This window comes from Ornithorhynchus anatinus, chromosome 1 (genome assembly GCF_004115215.2).
Source record: "Ornithorhynchus anatinus isolate Pmale09 chromosome 1, mOrnAna1.pri.v4, whole genome shotgun sequence".
Lineage (NCBI taxonomy): Eukaryota > Metazoa > Chordata > Mammalia > Monotremata > Ornithorhynchidae > Ornithorhynchus > Ornithorhynchus anatinus.
Genome location: NC_041728.1, coordinates 120,172,481 through 120,200,059, shown reverse-complemented (window position 1 = coordinate 120,200,059; position 27,579 = coordinate 120,172,481). Strand labels below are relative to the sequence as shown.

The 27,579-nt window shown below is 45.6% G+C and overlaps 1 protein-coding gene across 1 annotated transcript in view; it reads right to left on the bottom strand.

The window, feature by feature from the left end:
• Positions 1–834: 834 nt before the first annotated feature.
• Positions 835–27,579, bottom strand: part of ITM2C (integral membrane protein 2C) — a 93,137-nt gene continuing 66,392 nt past the window's right edge. The window contains exons 3-6 of the mRNA XM_029067164.2: positions 16,930–17,127; positions 16,294–16,404; positions 5,501–5,651; positions 835–3,847 (exon numbers count right to left, since the gene is read on the bottom strand). Coding sequence (XP_028922997.1) covers positions 3,756–3,847; positions 5,501–5,651; positions 16,294–16,404; positions 16,930–17,127 — 552 coding nt within the window. The 3' untranslated portion in view covers positions 835–3,755. The remainder of the gene's footprint in view (positions 3,848–5,500; positions 5,652–16,293; positions 16,405–16,929; positions 17,128–27,579) is intronic.

Here is a 27,579-nt window from a genome sequence, read left to right as displayed (position 1 = left end):
TTCATCTTGTGGAAACAGAAAATGTGGAATATAGGTAATGGGACAGGAGGTAGACTGTTCTTTCTAAATCAGCTTTTTGTAGGAAGTAGGCTAAATGCTGGTCTAAATTAGTTTCTTTGCTCACTAGTACAGCTGTAACTCAGTCTAGGGACTAGGATAGATTCCCCTTTATGGCAGAACATCTCCTAGCTCACTCTAGGAAGGACAGTCTCCCAACACAAAAATTTTCCTTTATGCCCAGAGATGGGACACGAGAGTCAACAAAATAGGGAGTGAGTGCTTTATCCAGAGCACCACTAAAAGACAACAAAATACTCAAGGTCATTGGACAGGTCCAGTGCATGGACCTGGAAGTCAGAAGGCCTGGGTTCTAATCCTGCCTCTGCTACTTGCTTGCTATGTGACCTTGGGTAAATCACTTAATCTGCAAAATGAGATTCAGTACCTGGTCTCTCTCCTAGATTGCTGGCCCCCTATGGGACCTGATTGTCTTTTATCCAACCCAATGATTAGTCTAGTGCTTGGCACAAAGTAACAAATACGATTATTATTATTTTGATTTCTTATTTTTCACTGACACACCAATGACGATGATAACATAATTTGCCCCTTTCGTTTTTAACTTTTTGCTGTTACAAAGGAATCATCGGAAAGGGTCTCTGGGAACAGGGTTTGATATAGAAATGGCTAAGACTCTTGCACATATCCTGCTTTCTCTCCCCTACTTCCCCTAGATAAGAAATCAGGCAACTAGTCCAGAGTTTCAGTTTATAAATTCCTCTGGGTAACCGCTATTCCTTCATATGACTTGATCCAACAGACAAAAAACACGGCTCAAATTCCTCCTCTACGGTCAGAGGTAAAAGACTTTATTTCTCCATGAACACTTCTTAAAAGGTATCTAACAGACAAAATATACAAAGCATTTAAAGTTTAATTTCTAAACAACTGCAAGCTTTGCCCTTATGAATTCACGATTACTTTAGTTCAGGTGAAGAACCAAGGCCCGACTCTTGAGGTTCGGAAATTGCATGTGTTTAGCATATTCAATGACCAGGTAAATCATGCACAACTGAGAAGAAAAAGGAAAATTTGGAGCTTCCACCAGGAGACCGGTGGGATGAAATTCCTCAAGCAAGAATTAGTTCAGGGCTTAAATTTACCAGTTGGTTGGTTCGCAATCCCTTCAGGCTCCCAATGATCCCCACTCTGCTCCCGCTCCCCTTCCCCCTCCCCCGCCCCTTGGTTCCCGGGCATGAGGGCATGATTTCCATACAGTTTTGTTTGTATAATGGCGTTAAGGAGGTGGCTTTTTCTTTCCTTTGTTTCCTTTTAAAAAAAACAATGGCTGTAAATCAAAAAGAAGCTCTCCGAACCTAGGGACCTTAACCGAATTACAATTCATCACCATGAAATGCCTGACTCTGATATTTCTCATCCTGCAAATCATTCAGCGTTACTCTAAACCCAGATGAGAAATCCCCATTCTTCAAAGTCTGAATCTCTGGATGGATTCAGTTTCACAATCAACCTGATCCATTCTAAACACACACACACACACACACACACACACACACACACACATTCTCTCTCTCTCTCTCTCTCTCTCTCTCTCTCTCTCGCACTTTTTCTTTCTCTCAATTGAGTCACCAGTGGAAATGCTGCTACCCAGTCATCAACATTCTATGGCAGAGGGGCTTTTGGCTTGGAAGGAATAATCATTCTGAATTTCATCCCAGGACCTCAGGCCCTCCCATCCCCATTCTGCCACTCCTTTTGGGACCTAAGGCACAACAAACTGAGGGATAGAGGTCACTGTCCTTTGGGTTTGATGGGCGATTGTACTTGCTTCCATTTCATTGCTCCCTTCTTTGAAACATCAGGCTCTTTCAGGCAAACTGGCAGACTAAGCTGACCAAAGAGCTATGAAATAGGAATGTTCTAGAGAAAATTCTAAGACTTGTGCTCTCTGTTCTGCCCTCTCTCATCCCCTGCCCCACAGAAAGAAAAAAAAAAGGAGATGCTGCCAAGATTTCCAATATTTCAGGAGGCAGTAGGCAGCTGAAATAGTCACATCATTTGCAGAAGGATAATGGAAGAACCAAGGTCAAATATAATTACAACTTCTCCTATTTCTTTTAGCCTAATGCTTGGCAAACTATATTTTAACTTTTTAAAAGAAGGGAGAAGTAATCCTTATTTCAAAAATGAAACATTGTGGGCAAAATCCAGCATCTTTATGGACTCATTTAGAGTGTTTTCAAAATATGGATCGGGGCAGAAGCGTCTGCAGAAAATTCATTAACTGCGAAACAACACTGCATTTGGGAACAGCAAGCAGCGTGTGAGGAGCTAGCAGCCCATGCTCTGCCGGGGAGACTGCAGTTTCTGCCCTGAAGAATGTCTGGGATCACAGCCCGGGTCCCCCTGGGAGAGGGATGGCAGAATTCTTGAGGAGGGCTAGTAGCAAAGGCCACTAACCATTGTTTGCACATAAATACATATTTATTTTGAGTATTCAAGATATAAATATGTTTATGCTTGTCTTCCCCACTAGACTGTACCCTCCTTGTAGGCAGGGAACAGGTCATTTCTTTATTCTGTAATTCTCAAGCATCTAGTGGGTGGTCAACAAATCTTATTACTAATACTGTGATCCAAGGGAAAAAGGGTACAGGGCAGGGAGGTAGGTAGGTAGGTTGACTTCCTGGGGAGGAAGGCTCAAAGAGTTCCATAACCTCACCCTGGAAGCCACTCAAGAGTGGCAGTTCCAACCTAGGGCAGTGGGGACAGGACCACCGCTTTAACGGCAGCCAGAACTCAAAGCGTTTTGGGAAACAATCATTGCAGATAAGGCCTGCATGCTACAGGCTGAAAACCCGACATGCCGAGGGAATCTCTCAAGAACATCTCTTCAGAAAGCACTGAAGATTCACTTCCAAAAATCAAATGAAGAAATCAGCCCTGCTGGCCCCAGGGAAGAAGCCGGTGGGCACCTAAAGCAGCTGACTACTTTAGTATTACTTCAAAGTAGAGGTGCTACAGTACCACTGAGGAAACTGGCAGTGGGGTCTTTCTTGTGCAGGGTTGAAGGCAGTGTGGGAGACCTTGAATGTCAGAACATCCTGCTTCACCCAGTGGAGGTGTTTGGCCCAGTTGGGGACCGCCAGGCTTGAATTTTGCTAGAAATCGTTCATCTCAAACTTTTCTGCTGGGTGGCAGTTTCTATAACCCCGAGAATGTTAATTAGTATTGGGCTCTAAGATTCTTGTTACTCCCTCCCTTCCAAGGTTGTGTCCCTTTTTTCTATGTTGGCTTTTTCCCCAGCTGTTTCTCCCAGGACACGGGGCCTAAGTCGAGGTCACGGTCTAGAAAGTTAAAGCACCAGACCCAAGGGAACCCCTCCCCAGTGACTCAACTGTCCCTTCCCCTCTGACCCTATCTCCAGCCCTACGAGGATTGAATTGCTGAAGACACCCTCCACCACAGTGCTCAAACCAAGAAGCCAGGCCTGGTATGCAATTGTTTCCATATTACTAGGTAAATTTAAGCCCAGCAAAGCGAGTCTCAGGTCGGTGGTATGTACAGTTGAGAGACGCAAGAAGGGTGAATGAGTGATGACAGAGGAGCTGAGAGGTTACGGGGTGGTACAAGCATCAGGGAGGACTGGCAAAGAAAAGTAAGACACATCACTTCTAAGGAGAGGCTCCGTGTGTGCAAGCAAAAGCAAAGGAGGACACACTGGCTGAGGGCTTTCACGATTTGTCACAGATCACAGTCTCCACCACAAAAGTATTTTCAAAATGGCGGATGTGGTTGCAATTTCCAGCTTCACGCCTGTTGATGCCTAGAAGGGAACATAAGCAAAACAATCCAGTCAGTAGCATGGCTATTACTGTGGGAAGACAGAAGTGTAGCCATTCGGTCTGAAGAGTTCCTCCCTGCTCCATGAAAACAGAACTGGGACAATGCTGAAAGCTCATTGTGGGCAGGGAACATGCCTATAGACTCTCTTACGCTTGTAATAATAATAATGTTGGTATTTGTTAAGCGCTTACTATGTGCAGAGCACTGTTCTAAGCGCTGGGGTAGATACAGGGTAATCAGGTTGTCCCACGTGAAGCTCACAGTCTTCATCCCCATTTTACAGATGAGGTAACTGAGGCACAGAGAAGTTAAGTGACTTGCCCACAGTCACGCAGCTGCCCCAAGTGCTTAGTACAGTGCACTGCAGACTCTAAGTACTCAATAAATACTACTGGCTGATGGATTGAAAGAACGGTTCTTCAGAAAGGGGAACCGGCAGCCATCTTGTCCATGTGAACAGTCACTCAGTCGATCATTGAGCACTTACTATGTGCAGTGCATTGTACTAAGCGGTTGGGAGAGTACAATATAACAGAAGTGTTTAAACTGAGCGCCCATTATTGGGCAGGGATTGTCTCTATCTGTTGCCAAATTGTACATGCTGAGTGCTTAGTACAGTGCTCTGCACATAGTAAGCCCTCAATAAATGCTATTGAATGAATGAATGAATGAATCCCAAACCAGGACCACGCATTTGTACTGATGTTTGTTTATTTGTTTCGTTGTCTGTCTCCTGCCTCTAGACTGTGGGCTCGTTGTGGGCAAGAAGTATCACTTTATTATTGTACTGTACTTTCCCAAGTGCTTAGCATGGTGCTCTGCACACATCAAGCACTTAATAAATACGATTGAATGAAAGAATGAATGAATGTACTAGCTCTGGAAACCTAATCTAATGCTATGTCAGCAACCAAAGAAACCTCATCATTATTACTATTATCATTATCACTGTGGTATTTGTTAGGCACTTACTATGTGGTACATAAAAGATGATCAGGTCAGACACAATGCCTGTCCCATACACTGACCATCTGGCTATCCCTCAGGTTAAGCACTTCATAGTATTCAAGGGATGAAAACAACCAAATCAAGTTCTCTTTATTACTGGGCCCAGCAGCATACAGTTCTCTGGAAAAATAACAACTGTGGTAATGCTGGGGTAGATACAAGATAATCGGGTCTCACGTGGGTCTCATGATCTGAGTAAGAGGGAGAACAGGTATTGAATTCCCATTTTACAGTGAGGGAACTGAGGCCCAGAGAAGTTAAGTAACTTGCCCAAGGTCGCAAAGCACGTAAGTGGCAATGTTGAGATTAGAACTCAGGTCCTCTAACTCCCAGGCCCATGCTTTTTCCACTAGGCTATGCTAGTTCCCTTTGAGCTGGGAAGGTAATTAAGGAGTTCATCCCCACACTCCCTGCAACCTTGGGCATCAACAAGATGGAGACACCAAGGCTATGAGGGCTTGAAACAAGTTCAGTCAAGTTACACAAGTGCAGCACTATGCAAAACCCACTGCTACCACAGATTGTTCTCTGTGCCCTCGTTGAGCACTCAGTCTGGCACGCATGGCAAAAGATGCTGAGGATCACCGCCGAGACCCACCCCGCCGAGGCCCAAGTGGGATCTTACGTCTTCTTGTGGTTCTCCGCTTCAGTCTATACGTGTCTTTACCACTGCACAGGCGATAGATGAAGGAGCCCAGCTGTTCCATGTCACTGACATGCTCTGTGACAATCATCTCCTCCTGGATGATGTATGTTTGCGGCAGATAGGTTCCCTTCTGGAAGAAGAGAGAGAGGGAGGGAGGGAGAGAGAGAGAGAACGGGCACTGTGGAGTGAGGAGGAGCCTAGCAACATTCCAGTCGCACTTAAAATACAGGTGCACTTCTGACTGTCCCTTTGGGGATGAAGGAGGGCAGAAAATTCCTGGCTTCACCTGAAAAAACTGCTTTTATTATCATCATTATTATTATTATTATCATTGTACTTAAGCTCTTACTAGGTGCCAATCACTGTACTAAGTGCTGGGGTAGATACAAGATAATGAGGCCATAGTTCCTGTCCCACATAGGGCCCACAATCTAATTGGGAAGAGGGAAGATTTAATCCCCATTATTCAGATGAGGTAACTGAGGCACAGAGAAGTGAATAGACTAACCCAAAATCTCACAGCAGACAAGTGGCAGATCCAGGATTAGAACCCAGATCCTCCAACTCCCAAGCCCATGGTCTATCCACTAGGCCATGCTGCTTCTCTTCAAAAAATGAAGGAAACTGGGATTTTCAATCGGATGTTCAGAATTCCCTTTATAGGCTGGCTGAAAAATAAAACTCATTATGAGGCAAGAATCTTAGCTGTCTATTTTTTCAGACCGACTTCCCTAATCAGTGTTTACAGGGCTCCTGGCAATAAATGTACTGTGTAGCATGGCTTGCCAATCACTTCTGGAAATTCCCTCAGTCTAAAAAAACACCAAAAAACCCCCACCAAAGCACTTTTGAAGGAGGAAGATCATCAAACTCCACACTGGCGTAGGATGGTACCCACCTGACTAGTTTAGAGACTGGGCTTGGATGAAGCCCATCATTGCTTCATTTAAGTGGTTGGAAATCCTGTTTAGCAGAGATGAGCTCTCTGATATGTTAACTGGGGCAGCTAAAGAAGTGCTGAACCCAGTACCCTCCTGGGTACCAAAAGATCTGGGAATAAACCTCACCTTCACCACTGACTAAATGCAGGCCTGGCTGAAGAAAAACTGCTTGCTGCTTTGGTTTCCTTATATCATGCACCTGCCTCCCTCAGAGAGGGATGTCATAAAGACTTATGAGAGAAGTGCACCACAGTTTTAATGGTATTTGGAACCCTTTTTTAATACTATTTGTTAAGAGTTTACTGTATGTCAAGCACTATTCTAAGCGCTGGGGAGGATACAAGATAATCAGGTTGGACAAGGTCATTCATTCAATCAATCATATTTATTAAGCACTTACTGTGTGCAGAGCATTGTACTAAGTGGAGCTGAGTCTGGGAAGGCCCTTTGGAGGAGATGTGCCTTCAATAAGGCTTTGAAGTGGGGGAGCATAATTGTCTGGAGGATTTGAGGCAAGAGGGCATTCCAAGCCAGAGAGAGGACATGGACCAGGGATCGGTGGATAGACAGGTGAGATCAAGGCACAATGAGAAGGTTAGCACCAGAGCAGCAGAGTATGTGGGCTGGGTTGTAGAAGGACAGTCCGTCTCCCCCGATTAGATTGTAAGCCCGTCAAACGGCAGGGACTGTCTCTATCTGTTGCCGACTTGTTCATTCCAAGCGCTTAGTGCAGTGCTCTGCACATAGTAAGCGCTCAATAAATACTATTGAATGAATGAATGAAAAGGTGAGGTAGGAGGGGGCAAGGTAATAGAGTGCTTTAAAGCCAATGGTGAGGATTTTTTGTTTAATACAGAGATGGATAGGCAATCACTGGAGATTTTTCAGGAGGAGAGAGACATGCCCTAAATGTTTCTGTAGAAAGATGATCAGGGCAGCGGAGTGAAGTATGGACTAGAGTGGGTAGAGGCAGGAGGTTGGGAGGTCAGCAAGGTGATCGATGCAGTAATCTAAGCAGGATAGGATGAGTGATTGTATTAATGCAGTAGCAGTCCCTGTTCCACATAGCCCAAGTGAGGGAGGAGGACTTAATCTCCCTTTTACAGATGTGATAACTGAGGCCTTGAGAAGTTAAATGACTTCCCCAAGGTCACAAGGCAGGTAAATCTTGTCTGTCACTTGTCTGCTCTGAGTCCTTGGGCAAGTCACTTAACTTCTCTGTGCCTCAGTTATCTCATCTGTCAAATGGGGATTAAGATTGTAAACCCCCTACAGAACAAGGACTATGTCCAAACTGATTTAGTTGTATCCACTCCAGCGCTTAGAACAGTGCCTGGCACATACCACAGAGCAGATAAGCCTTGTCTGCCACTTTTCTGCTGTAAATTCTTGGGTAAGTCACTTAATTTCTCTGTACCTCAATTACCTCATCTGTAAAATGGGGATTAAGGCTGTGAGCTCAATGTGGGACATAGACTGTGTCCAATTTGATTAACTTGTACTACCCCAGTGCTTAGTACAGTGCCTGGCACAGAGTAAGTGCTTAAAAAATACCATTAAAAAGGGACAGAGCTGGGAATAGCACCCAAGTCCTCTGACTCCAAGCCCCCTGCTCTTTCCAGTAGGCCATGAACTCTGTTTCTCACTTTTTAGGGTTTCTGGAAGAACAGGGCCATGTAAACCTGAGATCGAGATGTGGGATCAGGGCATGAGAGTGAGGCACTGCATGATAAGCCAAAGATCTAATAATAGCATGGGAACCTTGCTATTAAAATCAGCATATTTCATTTCAATTTGTGTTCAATATGTTTAGTTCCTCTGGCCTGAGATGACACGAGTATTCCTTCTAATCTCATGGGACATACGCTCATCTTGCTTTTCTAGTGCTTCTCACAGTATCTCACATCCTTGTCCAAGGTCAAAGTCACAGCTTAGACATATGCCTTAAAGCATGCTATGTTAAAATAGCTTCCAGTGGGCAGAGTTTGGGCTCCAAGAGCAGGAGTGGGGAGAATGCCTGGCATCCTACAGATTTCTGGCTGCTGTGGAGATGCTGGACAGAGTCCAGAAGCGAAGATGAGTATAGAACAAAAAGAATAAACCTGCAGCAGAGGCTTCATTGTCCTCAAAAACAAGGGGAAGTAAGACTTCATGAAGGGTCGCTGCTCCCACATCTCTCAGTCAATTAAAGTCATTTATTGAGCACTTACTATGTGCAGAGCACTATATTAAGTACTTGGGAGAGTACAATCTATCAGATTGGGTGGACATATTCTCTGCCTACAAGGAGTTTACAGTTTCAAAGGGGAGGAAGATATTACAATAAATTATTGATATGTATGTAAGTGTTATGGGACTGGGGTGACATAAAAGCAATAGATTCATTCATTCATTCAATCGCATTTATTGAGCATTTATTGTGTGCAGAGCATTGTATTGAGCACTTGGGAGAGTAAAATATAACAATATTACAGACCCATCCCCTGCCCACCACAAGTTTACAGTCTAGAAGGGGAACAACATCAATATAAATAAATGAATTACAAATATGTATATAAGTGCTGTGGGGCTGGGAAGCGGGGTGAATAAAGGGAGCAAGTCAGGGCAGTGCAGAAGGGAGTGGGAGTAGAGGAAAGAAAGGCTTAGTCAGGGAAGGCCTCTTGGAGATGTGCCTTCAATAAGGCTTTGAAGGCGGGGAGAGTAATCCTCTGTCGGATTTGAGGAGTGAGGGTGTTCCAGGCCAGAGGCGGGGTGTGGGTGAGGGGTCAGTGATGCTGAGAAAGACGAGATAAAGGAACAGTGAGAAGGTTAGCATTTCAATAGCTAAGCGTGCAGGCTGGGTTATAATAGGAGAATAGCGAGGTGAGGTAGGAGAGGGCAAGGTGATTGAGTGCTTTGAAGCCAATGGTGAGGAGTTTTTGTTTGAGAAGCAGCATGGCCTAGTGACAACAGCACAGGCTTGGGAGTCTGTGGATGTGGGTTCTAATCCCAGCTCCGCCACATGTCTGCTGTGTGACCTTGGGCAAATCATTTGACTTCTCTATGCCTCAGTTACCTCATCCGTAAAACGGGGGATTAAGATTGTGAGCCCCATGTGGGACAACCTAATTACCTTATATCTCCCCCAGTGCTTAGAGCAGTGCTTGTCACATAATAAGTGCTTAACAAATAACATCATCATCATCATTATTATTATTATGCCCTGAAAAATTTTGCAGAAAAATGATTCTGGCAGCAGAGTGAAGTATGGACTGGAGTGGGGCGAGATAGAAGGCTGCAACGTCATCCACAAGGCTGATACAGTAATCAAAGCGGGATAGGATAAGTGACTGCATTAATGTGGTTGCAGTTTGGATGGAGAGGAAAGGGAGGATTTTAGCAATGTTTTGAAGGGGTAGAAATAACAGAATTTAGTGATGGATTGAATAAGTGCAGAGGCAATGCAGCTGGGAGAAGAAACAGGGGAAATGAGGACTTGGGGAAGACCTCTTGGAGGAGATGTGATTTTAATAAGCCTTTTCTAGGCGGGGAGAGTGGTGGTCTGTTAGATGTGAAGCGGAGGGAAGGAGTTCCAAGCTAGAAGGAGTATGGGGGGAAAGGGGTCAGCAGTAAGATACACTAGGTTGAAATACAGGGAGTAGGTTGGCATTAGAGGAGTGAAGAGTGTGGGCTGGGTTATAGTAGGAAATCAGTGAAGTAAGGTAGGAACAGACAAGCTGATTGAGTGCTTGAAAGCTGAGGGAAAAGCTGATGGAAATTGGCATATCGGATGCATATTCGATATGCAGGGGCAAACACTGGAGGTTTTTGAGGAGTGGTGGGTTGTGAACTGCACTAATTTTAGAAAAAATTATTCGGGCAGCAGAGTGAATTAAGGACTGGAGTGGGGAGAGGTAGGAGGTAGGGAGGTCAGAAATGAGGCTGCTGCAGTAGTTAAGCAGGATAAGTACTTGAATCAACATCATAGCATTCATTCATTCATTCAATCATATTTCTTGAGCGCTTACTATGTGCAGATCACTGTATTAAGTGCTTGGAATGTACAATTCCGCAACAGAGACAATCCCTGCCCAACAATGGGTTCACAGTCTAAACAGGGGAGATAGACAACAAAACAAAACAAAAGCAGTTCCGATAGAGAGGAAAGGGTGAATTTAAATGATGTTTTGAAGGTGAAACCGACAGGATTTAGTGACAGATGGATTACAAGGGTTGAATGAGAGAAGAGTAGCATGGCCTAATAATGACAATGACAGTATTTGTTAAGCTCTTACTATGTTCCAAGCACTGTACCAAATGCCAGGGTGGATATAAACAACAGTGGATAGAATATGGGCTTGGGAGTCAGAAGAACCTGGGTTCTAATCCTGACTCTGTCACTTGTCTTCTGTGTGATCTTGAGCAAGCCATTTCACTTCCCTGTGCCTCAGTTACTTCATCTGTAAAATGGGGATTGACTGTGAGCCCCATGTGATACATGGACCGTGTCCAACCTAAAGTTAGCTTATATCTATCCCAGCTCTGAGTACAGTGCCTGGCACATAGTAAGCATTCAAATACAATTTAAAAAAAAGACGAGGCTAGGATAATGCCAGGGTTACAGGCTTGAAAGACAGGGAGGATGGTGGAGCTGTCAACAGTGATGGGAAAGACAAGAGAAGGATAGGGTTTGGGTGGGAAGATGAGAAGTTCTGTTTTGGACATGTTAACTCCAAAGTGTCAGCAGGATATCCAAGTAGCTCTGCCCTGAAGGCAAGAGGAAATGTGAGAGGGCAGAGGAGAGCCATCAGGGCTGGAGATCATCTGCATAGAGATGGTAGGTAAAGTCATGACCGCAAAAGAGTTCTCCAAGGAAGTGGTGTAGAGCAGAATATAAGGGCACCAAAACTGAGCCTTGAGGGATCCCCACAGTTAGGAGGTGAGAGGCAGAAGAGGAGTCTGCAAAAGGGACTGGGAAGGAGCAGTCATAGGAGAAACAGGAGAACCAGAACAGGACAGTGTCAGTGAAGCCAAGGTTGGATGTTTCCAGAAGTGGGTGGCCCAAAGTTTCAAAGAAACTGAGAAGTCGAGGAGGATTAGGGTGATGTAGAGGCCATTTTTGACAAGAAGAAGATTGTTGGTGACCATAGAGAGGGCAATTTTGGTGGAGTGAAGGGGGCGGAAACCAACTGGAGGGGAGAATTGAAGGAGAGGGAGTGGAGGCAGAGAGGGTAGACAACTTGCACAAGGAGTTTGGAGAGGATTGGTAAGAGGGAGATGGAGTGATAATCGTAGTGATCTGTGGGATCAAGAGAGGGCTTTTTTAGGATAAACAGTACGGGGCAAGTTTGAAAGCAGTGGGGAAGAGCCATTGGAGAGAGAACAGTTAGTTGAAGATGGCAGTCAGGGACAGAAGAGGGAAGGGGCAGATATTTTGGTAAGGTGTGAAGGGATGGGATCGGAGGTTCAGATGAAAGGATTCATTTTTGAGAGAAGGTGTGAGTTTCCCACTTGAGATACTGCAGGGAAGGATGGGCAAGTCAAAAATGGGACAGGAGCAGGGAGGGCCTAAAGAGGAACAGGGGAGATTTTAGGGACCAAAATCTGCCTGATGGTCTCAACTGTATCAATAAAGTACATGGCCAGGTCATTAGGAGCAAGAGATAGGGAGGGGCAGGTGGACAGGTGGTTTGAGAAGGCAGTTAAAGGGCTGAAACAGCTGTCATGGACAGTGGGCATGGCAGGCAACAAAAGTGGAAAAATAATGTTACTGAGCAAATAAAAAGGCAAAGTTAAAGTAAGGGAGGATGATTTTAGAATGTCCAAGGTCACCCTGATGTTTGAATTTCTCCTAACAGTGCTCCACAGCTCAAGTACAGGAGCAGATACTGTGGAGGTGTTTCGTGGCTTCAGGTTCAATCATTCATTCAATCGTATTTATTGAGAGCTTACTGTGCACAGAGCACTGTACTAAGCACTTGGGAAAGTACAATATAGCAATAAAGAGTGACAATCCCTGCCCACAGTGAGCTCACAGTCTAGAGGGGGGGAGACAGACATCAATACAAATAAACAGAGATCTATATAAATAAAATTACAGATATCTACATAAGTGCTGCAGGGCAGGAAGAGGGGGGAAGAGCAAAGGGAGCAAGTCAGGATCAAGCAGAAGGGAGTGGGAGATGAGGAAAATTGGGGTTTAGTCTGGGAAGGCCTCTTAGAGGAGATGTGCCTTCAGTAAAGCTTTGAAGAGGGGGAGAATAATTGTCTCAAGGTTAGTATTAAGAGATAGGCAGATGGACAGGGGAGTAAGGAGTTGAGTTCAGTGGACAGGGAGGTGTTGAGGATGTCATTTTGTGAGTCAAGGGAAGGTAGCTTGGACATGGAGACCAAATCGGGAATGATGACTACAGAAAATTGGAAGGGGTCAAAATATTAAAGGTCTAGGTGGGGGAATGGGACAGATTTGAAGGGATGGGGTGTGTGGGAAAGAAGGCAGGTGAGGAGGTTGTGGCAGATAAAGGCATTTCAAAGTTGATGAAGATAGAGACTGTACAGTGACTAGAGGTGATGAGATTGAGTGTGTTTGCAAGTTGGCGAGTGGCTGAGGTGGGGTGGAGCAGGAGGTCAACAGAATTGACTAGTGAGAGAAAGTGGGGAAGGGAAGCTTGTTGGGAATATCCATATGGATACTGAAATTCCCAAGGATCAGTGTAGGGATGGAGAAAGAAAGAAGAAATGTAAGAAAGGGATTAAAATCTCCTGTCCTCAAGACCTTCCACTGACTTTCCGTGTCCCCCTGCCTCAGATACAAACTCCTCTTACTTGGCTTTAAGGTTCTCCATCAATTCATTTCAACTTACATAACTGCCTTCTTCATTTGGTATCCCCCAAGTCCACTATCTTCATTGTTTCCAAATTAATCTAATCATACCTCATTCTTGATCCTCCTGCCTCCATCCTTTAACACACCCTTGAACCCTGACCCCCAACTTGAAGCTTCCTTCCTTCCCAAATGACTTCAGCTTTCTCCATAATTAAACCCCTTCTGAAATCTCACCTTCAACAAGCCTTCCCTGATTCATGACCAGCACTCCGAGTTAAAAAATCCATCGCCCATCTCTAGCACTCGTGAACATATTTATATCTATCCTCATCATTTACATATATAGTTTATTCAGTTGTACATTCAAATGTTAATTTGAATATTCTTTTTGTAAATATTTTAATGCCTCTAGACTCTAAGCTCCTTCCAGACTCAAGTTCATTGTGGGGAGAGAATGTGTCTGTCTATTGCTATACTGTACTCTCCCAAGTGCTTAATGCAGTGCTCTGCCCACAGTAAGCACTCAATAAATATGACTGACTGACTGACTGCTTATCACTCCTCTTAGAGTGTAAGGTCCTTGTGGGTGAATAACTGGTGCTTTTGTTATACTTTCCAAACCACACAGTACAGGGCATTGAGCCAGCTGAGGGCTCAATAAAAGCTATCACTGAGATTTCTATGGAGCCTTCAGAACAGGGGCGGTCAGTACCTAGTCAAGACTGGTGAAGACGAGGCAGAACAGGATGGGGAGTGGTATACAAAAGCCTCATTTGATGAGGCTGGCACAGTCTGCTGGATCGATAGGTCTGTATTTTCACAGTGCAGGGATGTTCACCTCTCAGGGAAGATTCACTTAGATGCTAACAGACTGTTCTGTCAAAGTTAGATCATTGATTCAGCTGCATCAGGGATCCAGAGACTGCCCTGATGGGATTGAGTTATTGGTACTGCCTCTCAGGATGGTTACTGTCGGTGAATAGCCAAAAGGATATTTTACAGCCTCTGGTCTTTGGGAAACGTTAAATGGAGGAGAGGGAGGTGCTTTGGCTCTGCAGTCACCTGAGCCCTGCCTAGTTTCAAAGCAAAATGGCTTTCACTGTGTCTGCACATAGACCCTGTGGCATTCATTCATTCATTCAGTAGTATTTATTGAGTGCTTACTATGTGCAGAGCACTGTACTAAGCGCTTGGAATGGACAATTCGGAACAGATAGAGACAATTCCTGCCCAGTGACGGACTCACAGTCTAAACAGGGGAGACAGACAGCAAAGCAAAACAGAACAAAATAAAACAAGACAACATCATCAAGATAAATAGAATCAAGGAGATATACACCTCATTAACAAAATAAATAGGGTAATAAATAATATATACAAATGAGGACAGTGCTGTGGGGAGGGGAAGGGGGAAGGGCAGAAGAGGGGAGGGGAGGGGGAGCAGAGGGAAAGGGGGGGTCTCAGTCTGGGAAGGCCTCCTGGAGGAAGTGAGCTCTAAGTAGGGCTTTGAAGAGGGGAGAAAGTTAGTTTGGCAGAGGTGAGGAGGGAGGACATTCCAGGACAGCGGTAGGATGTGGGCCAGGGGTCGACAGCGGGATAGGTGTGAATGGGGGACAGTGAGGAGGTGAATGGCAGAGGAGCAGAGTGAACAGGGTGGGCAGTAGAAAAAAAGAAGGAAGGTGAGATAGGAGGGGGCAATGTGATGGAGAGCTTTGAAGCCAAGAGTGAGGAGTTTTTGTTTCGAACGGAGGTTGATAGGCAACCACTGGAGGTTTTTGAGGAGGGGAGTGACATGCCCAGAGCATTTCTGTAGGAAGATGATCTGGTCAGCGGAATGAAGAATAGACTGTAGTGGGGAGAGACAGGAGGAAGGGAGATCCTAGAGGAGGCTGACACAATAATCCAGTCAGGATATTATGAGAGCTTGTACCAACACGATAGCCATTTGGATGGAGAGGAATGGGCGGATCTTCGCAATACTGTAAAGGTGAACCCGACAGGTGTTGGTGACGGATTGGATGTGTGGGGTGAATGAGAGAGCTGAATCAAAGAAGACACCAAGTTTGCGGGCCTGTGAGACTGAAAGGATGGTAGTATTGTCCACAGTGACAGGGAAGTCAGGGAGAGGACAGGGTTTGGGAGGGAAGATGAGGAGCTCAGTTTTAGACATGTTGATTTTTATGTGGTGGGCAGACATCCAGGTGGAGATGTCCGGGAGGCAGGAGGAGATACGAGCCTGGAGGAAGGGGGAGAGAACGGGAGGAGATGTAGATTTGGGTATCATCCGCATAGAGATGATAGTTGAAGCTGTGGGAGCGAATGAGTTTACCAAGGGAGTGAGTATAGATGGAGAACAGAAGAGGGCCAAGAACTGACTCTTGAGGAACCCCTACAGTTAGTGGATGGGAAGGGGAGGAGAAGCCCGTGAAAGCGACCGAGAATGACTAGCCAGAAAGATAAGAGGAGAACCAGGAGAGGACGGAGTCCGTGAAGCCAAGGTGGGATAAAGTGTGGAGGAGAAGGGGATGGTCGACAGTGTCAAAGGCAAAGTCCAGGTCCCCGGAAACAGGAATTGCTTAATGCCAGGACAAAACTGGTTCTGAAATATAGAAAGTGGCACAGTGCTGGAAGCTGCTACTGGAAGGCTACTAAGCAGGGAAGGCCAATGCAAGTTTGCCACCTCACTTTGCCACCTCAGGCCTGCCGGCAGGGAAGCCAAAAACCAGAGATGCCTTCATTACTACTGCCGCCACCATTTTGCTGGCCCAGGCAGGGAGGATCCGAGCCAACTTATGGTGAGGGTGGCGGCTCCCAGGTCTGGAGTCAAGCTGACCGTTTCTACCTGAGGTCCTCTCTCTCGTCCTTCCCACCTGTTGGAGTGACCCACCCGACTGAAACCCCTTAAGGTCAACCATCTCTTCGCTCCCTCTTGGAGGGATGACAGTGGGCAGAGGAAGAGGGTGTTGTACATCAGTCAGAGCTGTATGGGCAGGGCCCCAGCACCGGCCACCCCTTCCCACACTCACCTTCACGTTGACCAGCAGCTCCCAGAGGTTACGCGGAGGCATCACGATGGTGGTGTTCAGCTCGATGACATAGCACTTGTCCAAGGCTATGTCGTGGTAAGCTGTCAGCCCCTGCGGCCAGAGCAGAGACAGCCAGCCGGTCAGGTGATCAACCCCAACCACACAGAAGAGTTCCCGACCCACCCCCCCCCACACACACCGTCAGGCACCCCGTCTCCCAGAGAGTCCGGCTTGGGGACAGAGGAGGGCAGATCCAACCTTTTGGAACTCTGAAACCTCAAATGTTGCCCCTTGCTTGGAAAAAGAAGGGACTTCCTCTTATAAAACCCCTTGAAGCAACACCCTTGATAAATCTATAGTGACAGTGTCACTGATAGGAATATAATTAATAATGACAATAAATGGAACAGCTCTATGCCCTGCAAGCTCAAGGCAGGGAGCTCCAGGAACTGAAGGTAAGACTATTTCAGTTCGGACTCTCTGAATTTCATCCAGCAAGGCAAAGCTGGCATCAACACAATACAACATCCCCCCAGCACTCCCTTCAGTGGACAACCACATTCCTCTCGTGCACACCACCCACCCCCAGCCCCAGTGCCCTCCTCATTCCTCCCATTGGCCCTGGGCCCTCCTCACCCGCTGGAAATCATGGATGATGTCGGCTGGGTCACTGCCCCCAAACTGGGGCACGGGGACATTGATCTGCTCATAGTTCTCCTCGATGTAAATCTTCACATCTTCATGCAGCTCCAGCTTCCCCTTGAAGGGGGAGTAGAGGGAATCTTCATAGAGCACTCCGCAGTGAAACACACTCTCCCGAGGAAGCTGGGAAAACTGAGCAGAAACAAGAGGGGAGGAAGGGTAATTACCCAGCTCACTGCAGGGAAGGCAGAGGAGTCTTTTCTCCTGGGACTAAGCTCTTTATTTTCCCTATCCATCCTCCCCTCTGTGTCAATTATGCAATTGGCTGGGTATCCCTTAAACACTTTTATTATGGTATTTGTTAAGTGTTTACTATGTGCCAAGCACTGTACTGAGTTCTGGGGTTGATACAAGCACATCAGGTTGGAAGAAGTCCCTGTCCCACTTGGGATTCACATTTTTAATCCCCATTCTACGGATGTAACTGAGGCACAGAGAAGTTAAGTGACTTACCCAAGATTGCATAGCTGATAAATGGCAGAGTGAGTATTAGCACGCATGTCTTTTGACTCCCAGGTCTCTGCTCTTTCTACTAGTCCATGCTGTTTCCTACTTTGACACTCATCCCCTAGCCTCACAGTATTTAAATAGTCTTATATACAATATCCTTAAATGTCTATCTCCCCCTGTAGACTACATTTTTTTGTGTGTAGGAATTGTGTTGATCAACTCTGTGATATTAAGCTTTCCCAAGCATTTAGTACAGTGCATAATATAAGTGCTAAATAAATACCATTGACTGATTGATTGGTTGGTAAAGGGCTGTGAGAAGAGGGTCGGACTGTATTTTACAAAGAAATCCTGCATGAGAACTCAGAGGGATGGACCCGTCAAGGCAAAACAGTGGAGTCATTTTCGAGACAACCCGCACTCACACCCTCCCTCTGGCCAGGACCTCCCTCTCTCTTCATATCCGAAAGGCTAGCACTCTTTCCATTTTCCAAGCCTTACTATTCATTCAATAGTATTTATTGAGCACTTACTATGTGCAGAGCACTGTACTAAGCGCTTGGAATGAACAAGTCAGCAACAGATAGAGACAGTCCCTGCCGTTTGACGGGCTTACAGTCTAATCGGGGGAGACGGACAGACAAGAACAATGGCAACAAATAGAGTCAAGGGGAAGAACATCTCGTAAAAATAATGGCAACTAAATAGAATCAAGGCGATGTACATTTCATTAACAAAATTAATAGGGTAATGAAAATATACACAGTTGAGCAGACGAGTACAGTGCTGAGGGGATGGGAAGGTAGAGGGGGAGGAGCAGAGGGAAATGGGGGGAAAAGAGGGTTAAGATATGGAGAGGTGAAGGGGGGGGGCGATAGAGGGAGTAGAGGAAGAAGGGGAGCTCAGTCTGGGAAGGCCTCTTGGAGGAGTGAGTTTTAAGTAGGGTTTTGAAGAAGGGAAGAGAATTAGTTTGGCGGAGGTGAGGAGGGAGGGCATTCCAGGACCGCGGGAGGACATGGCCTCCCAAATCAAATCTCCTCCAAGAAGACTTCCCCGACAAACTTCTCATCTCCCCATCCTATTCTCTCCCCCTTAATGCATCACCCAAGCACCTAAGCTCATAATGCCCTAAGCTCTTTTACACTCACCCTACCCCTGCAGCCTTTATGGGCATATCCCAACACTATCTTGCTTTGTCCCCTTTTCAAAGCCTTTTGAAGGCACACCTCCTCCAAGAGGTCTTCCCAGAAACACACCTCCTCCAAGAAGTCTTCCCAGACTAAGCCCCCCTTTCCTCTTTTCCCACTTCCTTCTGTGTCGCCCTGACTTGCTCTTTTTGTTCTTCTCACCTCCCAGCCTCACAGTGCTTATGCACGTCAGTAATTTATTTATTTGTATTGATGTCTGTCTCCCCACCTCTAGACTGTAAGCTCGTTGTGGGCAGGGAATGTGTCTGCTTACTGCTGTATTTTACTCTCCCATTTCTTAATACAGTGCTCTGTGCACAGTAAGCACTCAATAAATATGACTGAATGAAATGAATGAATGCCTGTAATTTATTTCAATGTCTATTTCAACTGATAAATTGTAAACTCCTTGAGGACAGAGATCGGGTCTACCAACTCTACCATGCTTTCTCAAGTGCTGTGCATAGTGCTCTGCACACAGTAAGCACTCAATAAATACCAATGATTGATTGAGACACCAGCCTCCAAAATCTGCTGTAGTAAAACATCCCAGTGTGCCAGGAGCTCTGTAGATGCAGCATAAGGGAAAAAAATCAATCAACCAATAGTATTTATTGAGTGCTTACTATGTGCAGAGGACTATACCTAGGGCTTGGAAGAGTCAGCTAATCATATTTATTGAGTGCTTACTTCATGCAGAGCATTGTACTAAGAGTTTAGGAGAGTAGAGGAGAACAATAAACAGACACATTCCCACCCACAATGAGAACAATACAGCAGAATTAGAAGACACATTTCCAGTTCATAATGAGCAAGAAAGGAAATACAACTACACACACGCACACATGCACACACATGCACACATGTGTGCACACACACACACACACACATAAACCCCAGAAAATACAGGGTGCACTTTTTGAGGAGATATTCTGTCTCCCTTTGCTATCAAGAGAAGAAATTCACTTTAAAGTGGACACTCTTGCTTCTGGAAGTGTCATTTGCACACTGCCGTTCGGTGAAATATTTCAAGATCTGTGTTATGCTGCCCTGGAGAATTGTACTGTTTCCCCAGATGGCTTTAAGAAGAGGGGAAGAGAGAGAATGTTTCATCTAGAAAGGAAGCAAAGCCAACCCCTACCGATTAAGAACATGATGAATTGTGAGGAATAAAACCTGAGGGAAGACTCCTACAGCAGGAAGGGTATGGAGGGTAGGGATGGATGGAAGGGAGAGGAGGCTTCTGCAATAAAGGGGAAGTGAGAGAATTGCTCTCATGGAGTGGGCACATGGATCTCCAAGAAGGGGGGGTATTTCTTTCTTACTCTATTCGCAGTTTCACTCATGTCTTCCTTTCTAGCCTAGATTTCAGGCTAGGTGGAGTTTGGGAAGAGGACCTGAACATATCTGATTTCACTTGGACACTTAATCAGTATGAAAATCTAAACATCATATGCCTCCCTTTTCCTGATCTTATGGAGTAGACTCAAAACTGCATGGAAAATGTGTGTTTATTTTTTTCTTATTGTATTTGTTAAGCACTTACTATGTACCCCACACTGTCTAAGACCTGGGGTAGACACAAACTAATCAGGTTAGACATAGTCCATGTTCTACATAGGGCTCACAGAAAATTTCCATTTGACCGATGAGATAATTGAGGCATAGAGAAGTGAAGTAACTTGCCCAAGGTCACTGAGCAAACAAGTGGCAGAGCTGGGATTAGACCTCAAATCCTCCTGACTTCCAGGGCCATGCTCTATCCACTAGCCCATGCTGCTTCTCTTTCCATTCTCCACACAGTTCTCTCAATCAGCTTGCCCGCTCCTATCTTACTACACTGATTTCATACTACAACCCAGCCCACACACTTCGCTGCTCTAATGTCAACCTCCTCACTGTACCTCAATCTCGCCAATCTCATCGCGAACTCCTCATCCACATCCTGCATATGGCCTAGAATTCTCTCCCCCTCCCTATCTGACAGAACGTCACTCTCCCCACCTTCATAGCCTTATTAAATTCACATCTCCTCCAAGAGGCCTTCTCCAATTGAGCCCTTTTTTCACAACTCCCTCTCCCTTCCGTATCACTTTTGCACTTGGATCTGCACTGTTTAAGTACTTAATATTCACCCCACCCTCAATGCCACAGCACTTACGTGCATAACCGTAATTTATTTTAACACTGTCGCCCCCTCTAGACTGTAAATCCCTTTGTGGCAGAGAATATGTTTACCAACCTTGTTGTATTGTTCTCTCCCAAATCTTCGGTACAAATGCTCTGCCCACAGTAAATGTTCTATTAATACTATTGATTGATTGATTCTCTGTCACACACATTCTGACACCACTGAATTAATCCACACCCTGTATCACACTCCCCAGGGTCTCTTTTCCTGGATCTGACTGAATGGAGGCCCTAAGTAAAGAGAATGGACGAGACTAGCTCCTTTTAGGAAAATTAAGGCCTCCACTGCACCAGTAGTTGCTCGTTTGGGGCAGGGAATGTATCCATTTATTGTTATGTTGTACTCTCCCAAGCACTTAGTAAAGTGTTCTGCACACACTAAGTACCCAATAAATATGACTGAATGACTACTCTGCACGTCAGAGTAGGAACACATTTATGTGAACGTGTGTGCATATGTGTGCTTTCTTCCCAGTATGTTGGGAGTCCCCATTTTCATGGTAGAAGGTGCATCTTCAGCTTTTTTAGGGCCATAGCTCTCAGATGGCAGCACCAGACATTTTACCAGGTAGAATGGAAACTCTTCAGACTTTCAGAATCTGGATTAGGAACGTGTCCATTTAGAACATAAAGTATTTCCAATGTGCCACTCTACCTTCTGTAATATGTCCCTAGCTCATATTAAGGTGTGTATATTGAGACTAGCTCAGGCACTCAATATAGGAGTAGTGGGCAGGGTCACGAGTCTCTGCAGCCCCTGAGAGCTACCTCTGATTTAGTAGTAATAGCATTTTTGAGCATTCTCACTGGTGCACTGTGTACTGTTTGACATGTACACACAAGCCAGTCTTGTTGCTTCTGGGCTGGAGTCTCTTGGCTCTTAAAAGCTCATAGTATGTATGGGTGTGGGTACATGTGTGCGCCTGTGTGGAATGCAGGAGAAAGGAGAGAGCACCCAACTTCAGCTCTTCCCACTTTTATGATTGGTTATGACCCAGCTGACCTGCTATTTGGGAGAGCATACTTCATCATTGTCAATGGTCTCTATTGAGCACTTTGTGTGTGCAGAGCACCGTACTAAGCACTTGTGACAGTACAATACAACAGAGTTCGCAGACACATTCTCCGCCCACAGTGAGCTTACAGGGTCCGGTGGCAGATTCCATAGAGGCGCCTCTTGGCCATCCCTCAACAAAGAGATTGTCATCATGAGTGTTAGCCCCTCAATCTTAACTGCCCCACATCCCAACATCATCATGTAGCTTCTACCACACACCCAGTAGACGCCGCTCTTACTTGCTCCTTTATTCATCCTCTTTTCCCCACAGCACGTACGTATATATCTGTAATGTATTTATTTAATCGATTTATTTATTCATTCATATTAATGTCCTTTTCCTCCTCTAGACTGTGAGTTCACTGTGGGCAGGAATCTATCTGTTTGCTGTTATATTGCACTCTCCCAAGCGCTTGGTACAGTGCTTTGCACACAGTAAGGGCTTAATAAATATGATTGAATGAGTAAATAAATAATGGAATCGGGGGCTAAAAGCAGGGCCCTGACCTGGGTAGGGAATGGGTCTGGGGGTCCCCCCTAGGGAAGGGGGTGACATGTTCACCGAGTTCTCCCCTGTAGAAAAAGGAAGAGTCCCTTCCTAGTGGTCACAGCTCTATTTGGCCTGTCACGAACCTTCGGTGAGGGACATTCTCCTTCCCAAATTCACCCTGAAATTCAGTATTTCAGAACAGCAGGTGGGCGGCCATTTCCAACCAGGTGGTAATGCCCAATGAAACTGTGCCCTGAAAACATTTGGTTATCACAGTCAAACACCCTTTTTTTTCCCCTTTCCCCCAGCAATGCTCATTTTCCCTCAGGGGCAAATGAAACCAACTGTTATTTAGGTATCTGACCCTCTGCTGAAGAAAAGTTGGGTTAATAATCAATCTCATCCACAAGACAGGTTGAGGGACAAATCTGGATTCAGGTCAAGGACCCTGCCCAGACCAACAGTGTGGTCCCCCAAGTTGGCTGATGGTATTCTAAGAGAATCACATTCCCAAAGAAGAAAGCTTTAGGGTTGCCTTTCAATTTCCTGCCCCACAGGTCCTACTGATCAGTATTAGTGATTTACGGTGGCTCTCCTGCCTTAAAATCAGTAACTTATTAGGCAGAAACTCTTCAAGCAATTACAAGAAGCCTGATCTAGCTTTCTCTGCACGAATCTGGCACAAATCTTGATTTTTCTGCAGAAGCATGGAAACCTCCTCCTTTTTAGGCCAGACAGGAAAAGTCTCTCTCTTCTCGCTACTTCCCATTTCCTTCCAGGAGCTTCCGAGAAGGGGAAGCAAAAGGGAATTTAGGAGCACAATGTCAGAATATTTACTTATTTTGCTGCCTGGAATTGGGGGTGGGGAAGGGGACTGCATGAGTGAGAGCAGAAACCAGAGAAATGGAGAGTGGCTTTTAATACTCAGACAGTGCAGCTGGTCTCGCCTGTTCCTGCCACTGCTAATTAGCTTAAACCCAGAACTAGACAGAATTGTTTCTGAGCAGACTATTTAAACCGAACAAACTGGGCCACCACCTCCCCCAACTTGCCAATCCATTTCTATATCCCCCTTGACAGTCTTCCCTCTCCAGCGGGGGACATTTAGAGTCCCTTTCTGGCTGCCTGCTTCACTAGGATGATGCCTTCCCCTTTTGCAAGCCTTTTTATCCTTTTGGTTTCCTGCTACTTCCTTTGCTGCCTTTATTTGGAGTGGGCCTTTTTACTTCCCAATCAATCAAGCAATCAATCAATCAATCGTATTTATTTAACCCTTACTATGTGCAAGACACTGTTTCCAGCACTTGGGAGAGCAAACATGACAATCTAACAGACACATTCCCTGCCTAAGGCAAGCTGATAATATAGAGATTCTATAGGTCCCAGAAGAATTCTGCCATCCTTGGTCCCAGAAACCGCCTGGCACACACTGTATTATTGACTGCTTTTCATTCGAATTCATCAACTGCCCACTAAAAGAAAAGACCCGGGGCCTGGGAGTCAAAAGATCTGGGTTTTAATTCTGGGTCTGCCTCTCATATGCTGTGTGACCTTGGGCAGTCATTTAACTTCTCTGTGGCTCAGTTATCTCATCTGTAAAATGGAGATTAAGACTGTGAGTCCACGCAGGACCTGAACTGTGTCCAATCTGATTATCTCATATCTTCCCCAGTGCTTAGTTCAGTGTCTGGCACATAGCAAATCCTTTAACAAATGCCACTGAAAAAGATACAAACAAAAAAACCCAACCCTGGGGCAGAACTGACACTCTTGAAGTTCAGCCACTGAAGTGGCTTTCCCTAAATTTGCTTCCCATCCTGTTCCTAGTTCAGGCTTCATTTCTTTCCAAACCATCCGCTTGGCCCATGGCATCTTAGCCTGAAAACCTATTTGATGAATGATAGAGGGTGGGAATGAGATGGGTTGTCAACCTTGTGTCTACCCCAGTGCTTAGCACAGAAGCATTTATTAAATGCCATTATTATTATTATTATTGTGCATGGATCTCGATAATGATAAAAATAATGACGATGGTATACAATACAATCAGGTTGGACACAGTCCCTGTCCCTTATTGAGCTCACAACCTAAGTATGAAGGAAAAGTACAAAGGAAAAGTACATCTTGGCCCTTATCTTACCTCACTGATTTCCTACTATGACCCAGCACACTCACTTTGCTCCTCTAATGTCAACTTACTCACTGTAACTGGATCTCAACTATTTGCCGCCGACCTCTTGCCCATGTCCTGCTCCTGGCCTGGAATTCTCTCCTCCTTCGTATCTGCCAGGTGATCACTCCCCCCAACTTCAAAGCCTCATTAAAAACACATCTCCTCCAAGAAACCTTCTCCAACTAAACCATTTCCTTCACTCTTTCTGCCTTGCTCTTGCACTTGGATTTGTACCCTTTATTCACTCACTCTCAGCCACATTGCACTAATATACATATGTGTAATTTATTTTAATGCCTGCAGAGAACATGTCTCTGTATACTGTACTCTCCAAGCACTTAGTACAGTGCTCTGAACACTGTAAGCACTCACTAAATATGATCAATTGACTGAATCCTTATTTTACAGATGAGAAAACTGGGGCACACAGTAGAGAAGGTCACCTAGCAAGTTGATGGCAGAGCCAGTATTAAAACCCGGGTCCTCCTCCTAGATTCCTTCGGTGGGGGGGAGAGAGAGCATTTGTGGGAGGGGAATTTGTTAAGGGCACAGGAGTTGCCTCAGGGAGAAGAGGCAGCTGAAACAGATGGTTCTCAATCCGATCTGCTGTCCTGCTCTGGTACGCTTGTCTTCTAAAACCGTTTAGGAAATTAGTGAGCGACTCACCCATTAACATCACAAATATGAGAACTATGGTCATGGCAACTAAAAGTAGACAGGGGAGAAGTAGTGTGGCCTAGTGGAAAGAGCACAGGCCTGGGAGTTGGAGGCCCCGAGTTCTAATCCCAACTCCTCTGCCTGCCTGTTGTGTGACTTTGAGCAGATTGTTTCATTTCTCTGTGCCTCAATTTGCTTGTCTGTAAAATGGGGATTAAATCATCTTCCCTCCAATTTACACTGTGAGCCCCATGTGGGAGAGGGATTAAAAGTTGTATCTACCCCAGCACTTAGAACAGAGCTTGACACACAGAAGTCAGGTGTCAGAAAACACTGGGCATGCACAGTAACCTTCCCGGGCATGCTCAATTCACCGTCCTGGGCACGCTCAGGTAAGTCAAATCGACTTCCTGTTCAGCTTCAGCTCACTTCTGGTCTGGTTGGGTCCTGGGCAAGGGGTGTCACAGTCTGGGGCTGGTATGGCCAGGCCTCAGATATCAGGCAGCAACACAGTATTACCAATCTCCACCCACCAGCTCTTCTTGAGGAACAGTAGAGAGTAAACTGTTGTGGGCAGGGAATATGTCTACCAATAATAACTGGTATTTGTTAAGTGCTTACTGTGTGCCAGGCACTGTACTAAGTGCTGGGGTGGATATAGCAAATCGAGTTGGACACAGTCCCTGTCCCACATGGGACTCCCAGTCTCAATCCCCACTTTACAGATGAGGTAACTGAGGCCCAGAAAGTGAAGTGACCTGCCTAAGAAGGTCACAGCATACAAGTGGCAGAGCCAGGATTATAACCCATGACCTTCTGACTCCCAGGTTTGTGCTCTATCCACTACACCATGCTGTTCTCTACACTCTAGGCATGTCACTCCCTTCCTCAAAAACCTCCAGTGGTTGCCTATCAACCTTCGCATGAAGCAAAAACTCCTCACTCTTGGCTTCAAAGCTCTCCATCACCCTCCCCCACCACCTCACCTCCTTTCTCTCTTTCTATTGCCCACTCCGTACACTCTGCTCCTCTGCTGCTCACCTCTGCATGGTCCCCCGTTCGCACCTGCCCCGCCGTTGACCACTGGCCCACATCCTACCGCTGTCCTGGAATGCCCTCCCTCCTCACATCCGCCAAACTAACTCTCTTGCCCTCTTCAAAGACCTACTGAAAGCTCACCTCCTCCAGGAGGCCTTCCCAGACTGAGCCCGCTGCCCCTCCTTCCCTCCCCATTTCCCCTACTCCCTCTCTCTGCTCTACCCCCTTCCCCTCCCCACAGCCCTTGTGCATATTTGTATATATTATTTACTCCTCTATTTTATTAATGAAGTGTATATATCTATGATTCTATTTATCTATTTGGAGAGAAGCAGCGTGGCTTAGTGGAAACAGCACGGGCTTGGGAGTCAGAGGTCGTGGGTTCCAATCCCGACTCCGCCACTTGTCTGCTGTGTGACCTTGGGCAAGTCACTTAACTTATCTGGGCCTCAGTTACCTCATCTGTAAAAATGGAGATTAAAAAATGTGAGCCCCACGTGGGACAATATGATTACTCTGTATCTACCCCAGCACTTAGAACAGTGCTCTGCACATAGTAAGCACTTAAAAAATACCATAATTATTTTTATTATTCTTATAGCATTGATGCCTGACTCCTTTTTTGTTTTGCTGTCTCCCCCTTTTAGAATGTTAGCCTGTTGTTGGACAGGGATTGTTTCTAACTGTTGCCGAATTGTACATTCCAAGCGCTTAGTATAGTGCGGCTCAGAACACAGTGCTCAATAAATACAATTGAATGAATGAATGAATGAATACCACCTATTATACTCTCTCAACAATTTAGTACAGTGCTATGCACACAGTAAGCACTCAGTAGTTACCACTGATTGATGAGGAAAAGTAGTGAGCATTACGTTCTGTTTTTTATGGTATTTGCTAAGCACTTACTGTGTGCCAGGCACTGTATTAAGCACTGGAGTAGATACGAGATAATTAGGTTGGACACAGTTCATGTCCCACATGGGGTTCACAGTCTTAATCCCCATTTTACAGATGAGGTAACTGAGGCACAGGTAAGTTAAGTGATTTGACCAAGGTCACACCACAGCCAAATGGCAGAGCCAGAACTAGAACCCAGATCTTTCTGACTCCCGGGCCCATGCTCTATCCAGTAGTCCACACTACTTTGGGATTCGATGTAAGAGAGGCTGCATTCATACTGCAATGCTATCCAAGAGCTGGACTCCTCTCTCCCCGCTGCCCAGTTTGGATTCACTAATAAATTACAATAATAATTGTAGTATTTGTTAAGCACTTACTATGTGCCAAGCACTGTTCTAAGCACTGGGTAATCAGGTTGGACACAGTCCCTGTCCCACAA